This window comes from Pieris brassicae, chromosome 2 (assembly GCF_905147105.1).
Source record: "Pieris brassicae chromosome 2, ilPieBrab1.1, whole genome shotgun sequence".
Classification (NCBI taxonomy): Eukaryota; Metazoa; Arthropoda; class Insecta; order Lepidoptera; family Pieridae; genus Pieris; species Pieris brassicae.
In genome coordinates this window covers 1,523,401-1,528,522 of record NC_059666.1, presented here as the reverse complement: position 1 = coordinate 1,528,522, position 5,122 = coordinate 1,523,401, and the positions used below count along the sequence as shown (strand labels likewise).

At 32.4% G+C, this 5,122-nt stretch overlaps 1 protein-coding gene across 1 annotated transcript; it reads left to right on the top strand.

Moving 5' to 3' along the window:
• Nucleotides 1–363: 363 nt before the first annotated feature.
• Nucleotides 364–3,331, top strand: LOC123720666 (esterase E4-like). The gene is made up of 3 exons (XM_045677368.1): nt 364–547; nt 947–2,223; nt 2,433–3,331. The coding sequence occupies exons 1-3, from the start codon at nt 380–382 to the stop codon at nt 3,172–3,174; spliced, it is 2,187 nt and encodes a 728-aa protein (XP_045533324.1). The 5' UTR covers nt 364–379; the 3' UTR covers nt 3,175–3,331.
• Nucleotides 3,332–5,122: the final 1,791 nt, after the last annotated feature.

The window sequence follows — 5,122 nt, the reverse complement described above, 5'->3', positions numbered from 1 at the left end:
TTATATATAACAATAACCATGTATAGGCCACTTATGAGCCTATTTGACATAAGAGACTTCGGGCTCTGTATGTTGGTATTAATTCTCTCGTATGCGTTCTATCAAGCTACAGTTTTGAGAATAGAGAGCTAACATAAGTCGGCACACACACTTGCAAACTCAAGTTCATAATCAATATAGATTTGCTGCCGAGCCGTGGTACTTATCTAAATGTGACTGACCAAAAATAAATCCTCTATAAAACATCAATAAAATAATTACACGTACAACATCTTTATCTAGTAATTTTTTAGATTAATCCACGTAATCAAATTCGTTTACTATCAATACTTATCATTGTCCTTATCATTTTGTTCATTTCAGTTTTAATTATGCTAGTATGTGGTCGTTAATTTTTTTATTTATTTTTTCTGTGTCAGCAGAGGATTCTAAGACTGTAGAGTTGGATTCAGGATGGGTGGTGGGAAAGAAGTACTGGAATGGCGATTATTATGAATTCTATGGAATCCCATACGCAACTGTGCCAACTGGTAGAGACCGGTTTAAGGTGAATATTTATTAATAAAATTATTATTTTAAGATTGATTTTAATTAAAAGTTAATAAGGCTTATAATTACACATTATTAGACTATGATATTTTTGTCAAATGCGACAGTAAAAAGGTATATAAATGAAATCTAATTTAAATTGCTATAGTAAAAGATAATTGTAATATACAAACCTCTTTAACTTTGGTAACACAATTTTATGTGCATTAATTGAGAGGATATTTTGATAACCGGGAATCACAAATTGTGACGGTTTGGAAGTTTTAGCAATCACGCATTGACAAGCACGTTATTTCTTGTAAGAAAGAGACAACATATACGATCACAGTTAGGACTTTAATCTTGTTGAAATAGTACACATAAATATAACATATTAATGAATAATAAAAAATTTCAGGCTCCCTTGCCTGTAACACCATGGGAAAATGTACTTTCTGCCAGTGACACAAATAAGCGCTGTAAGCAGTGCTATTACACTGATGCTTCTGACGAAGACGTTGTACTTGATGGAGACGAGGACTGTCTCGTTATAAACGTCATTACTCCAACAATAGCTAGTGAAACGAATCCGGTACCTGTTATAGTTTACATTCACAGTGGTGCATTCTCAGGTGGTACTGGAAATATGGCCAAATTCACTTACTTAGCAAGGCACGACGTCGTCGTTGTAAGCTTCAATTACAGAGTGGGAGCTATAGGTTTCGCCTGTTTAGGCAATGAGGATATACCTGGTAATGCTGCATTAAAAGACCAAGTTGCAGCTTTGCGTTGGATAAAAAAGAACATACATAAGTTTGGAGGAAACCCCAATAAGATAACTTTAGCAGGATTTAGTGTTGGTGCATCTATGGCAGAACTCCTTGCGCTGTCAAAGGCTTCGGATGGATTAATTAACCGATTAATATTAGAAAGTGGTAGTGCGCTAGCCCCGTTTACAATTAACCGAGATCCAGTAAGTACTGCATGGAATATAGCACAGGCAATAGGTTACAATGGTACAGCGAATATAGATGAGTTAACTGAATTTTATCTTACTGCTAATATGAAAGATTTAGCGCTTAAGAGTTTAAACTATTTCTTACCAAATAGCACATTTGGTTTTGCGCCATGCATTGAAAAAGACCAAGGACTAGAAAGGATTGTAACTGAATCACCACTAGATACTTTAAAAAAAGGAGACTTTAAGAAAATACCAGTTTTAACTGGTTTTTCTAATATGGAAGGCTTGAGTCGATCAATTAAGTTTGGATCATGGAGAGAAAAAATGAATGAAAATTTTAGTGATTTTTTACCAGCTGATTTAAAATTTAAGACTGAGGATGAAAAAAATGAACTTATAAAAGAAATTAAAAAGTATTACTTTAATGACAAGGTAATTAATCACGAAAGTCTTAAGAACTATATAGATTACTTTTCAGATATTATGTTTAAGTATTCTATCATGAAATCAGCTCAACTACACTCTTCTTTATCTACTAACCCTGTATATTTATATGAATTTTCATATGTTGGAAAACTAAATATTCAACATAATTATATGGATAGAATAAAAGGTGCGAGTCATAGAGATCAAACTGCATATATCTTAGATTTTTACGGTTTTACAAATAATTACAAAGACTTAACAACAAGAGATAGAATGACAACAATGTGGACTGACTTCGCCCAATATGGGTAAGGGTTTTTTGTTAACATTCTATAAAAAATCGAAAATTTGAATATACGAAAATTAATAATAATATTATTAATAAGTAAACGCTTCCCTAATGTCGCACTGACGCCAGTTTGCTTGTGTTAGGGTAAAATTTAATTACTTGACATTGACATGAACATTTTATTGTTATGAATAGTATATTTTGAGTAATTATAAAATTTATTTCCAGAAATCCTACTGAATATGAAAGCGCACTACTTTCTGTGAAGTGGCCATCTTACACGAAACAATCACCAATGTATTTAGAGATCAACAAAAATTTGCAAGTAAAAAAGGGACTTTTTACGAAAGGATTTCAGTTTTGGGATCAAATTTATAGTAAATATCATTGGGATCCCCAACCAGTAAATCCAGAAATAATACTACCTAGAGAAGAAATTAAATCTGCAGCCCTCAAAACAAAAACGAAAAAACAATCACAACCAACTCTAAAAGAAAATAAAAATGATAAAACAGAAAAACAAGTAATTTCTGATAACATTGATAACACAACAGATAATTTAAGTAAGGGAAAATCTAAGGATAAAGAAGAAAACAAAATCGATAAACAGCCAACACTGAAAAGTACTACAACTAAAATTAAAAGAGGAAAAGACGGTAAACTTGTTAAAGAAGTTATAACTAAGACTAATCAAAATACTGAGAGAGTTGAAGCTGAAACTAAAGCTGCGAAAGATATTAACGAAAATCCACAAAATGATAAATTAAAATCTGACGATAATACTTCACGTGAAAACAGAATCGAAAATCAGTCAACACTGAAAAAAACTACAACTAAAACTAAGAGAGGAAAAGACGGAAAACTTGTTAAAAAAGTCATAACTGAGACTTATCAAAACGATAAAAAAGTTGAAACTGTAACTAAGGATACGAAAGATCCACCAGTTAAACAAAGTCCACAAAATGAGTAATAAAAAAATTACGAAATTGTAAAAGAAATTGTAAATGAACATGAAACAAAAACGGTAACAGTAGCAGTTGTAAAATATCAAGATAGATTTAAATAATGTGTACTTAAACTTCGTATTAAATGTGTGTGTACGACCAAAATAATATTATTATTTCAATCGTTAGAAAATTCTGACTAAATTCTTTAAATATATTTTTGATAGCTAAATGAAATAATTTTTATGATGTTAACACATTGCAAATAATCATTGACTGACAATTTTGCCGGATTTACATATAAATTATGTGTGTCATACATTTAGTAAATTTTACTACATCTAAGAAACAAATAAAGTACAAAGGTGTGTAAAATACCTTTTTTAAATATTGCTAAAACCCGCTGTTAAAATATTTATAAAGATATATTTGTAGAATATAAGAAAACTTGAATCTTAACGTTTCTCGTGTTAGGTCTAAGACAGAGAAGAAGAAATCATTACTTAAACCATAAAATCATAATCAACATTTTCATTAATACATAAATACCTAACATTTTTTTTAAAGTTTTGTGATTAAATACTCAATACCGGGATATGACAGAATTAATATAAATAAAAAGAATGGTATCGATTATTCGCTTTATCATTCACTACTTAAACGAAGAGCTGGAACGAACGTTTTCCGAGCGGCTTGATCCCTTGGCGTTGCGTAGACATGTGAGGTCACTCTGCATCTTCTACCGCATTTAACATGGAGAGTGTTGAGAGAAGTTGTTCGGAATAATACCTGCAACTGAGTTTCAAAATCTAACGTCGAGGCAGAATTCGAAATTCCATCCGTTTCACCTCGATGTCAGCCTTTCCACAACTGAGCGTATTTTAACGCAATTTTTGGAACCAGCTGCCCTCTGAAGTATATTCAAACCAATTCGACTTAGGGTCCTTCAAGAAAAGAGCGAGCCAATTTTTAAAAGGCCGGCAAAGCTCTCACGAGCTCACTGGAATTGAGTATCCATGGGTGGCGGTATCACTTAACAACGGTGAGGCTTCTACCCCTTTGTCCCTGTTCTATAAAAAAAGCTACTTGTAGTTCGGTAAATCATATCATAAAATATCCTGCCTTCGACTTAAAGGTCCTGTTAATTTACCGCAAAACCATTAATTCTGTAATGAAACCGCAGGATTACCCAAACCCAATTAAACATTATAAGATTTGAATACGGGTCATCAAATACCTTAAAATACTTTTCTTTAAATCAATGTCAAATTTTATTGCAATTCCTTATGTTCACATTTTACATGTAACACGTTATAATTTATTACAACAAGGACCTTAAGAAAACACGGTGACCACGCACGCCGAAAAGCACGCGAAACGTCGAAAAAAATTTAAAATTATGTAAATAATTATAAGTTTTTAATAATAATACATAGCTTCAATCCATTTAAAAAAGTGTTTTCTTAATGTGTAAAAGCTATTTTAACAAAAGACAATACAACAAGGACCTTGGTTAGCCACTCCAAACTTGAGAGAGGGCATGCTTAATTATAGTTAATTATATACATGATTTATTTGGTATATTTGCATTGGCTTCGTTGCGTTGCGAAATTGGAGAATGTACTTAACTTTTATAAAGTAATTAAATTAATTTGTGGAAATAACATTGTGGATGTTCATATTTCAGATACTTATTAATAAAGCCGCTGATTCTCGAGCCAATTTTCCTGCATACTCGAAATTGATACCTTAAATAGCTTAATGAAAGTTGGTAATCCGCCACCTAATTACCCTTTCTGCCTCTCCCAGGCCACAGCGGGCTATGTGAGGCACGCTGCTCGTGTCATCGGAACGTTTCCTGGCATCCAATATTGACATGGCTCTTATACAGGTTGGTTCATTCCAGTTATGATTCCTATTCGCCATTTTATTTCAATTTGACGGCTACTGGTTTGTTTTCTTTACACACAACAT

Coding starts and splice junctions, on each gene's coding strand:
- LOC123720666 (XM_045677368.1), top strand. CDS start 380: ATGTGGTCGTTAATTTTTTTATTTATTTTTTCTGTGTCAGCAGAGGAT. Junction 548..946: donor CTGGTAGAGACCGGTTTAAG/GTGAATATTTAT, acceptor AAAAAATTTCAG/GCTCCCTTGCCTGTAACACC. Junction 2,224..2,432: donor ACTGACTTCGCCCAATATGG/GTAAGGGTTTTT, acceptor ATTTATTTCCAG/AAATCCTACTGAATATGAAA.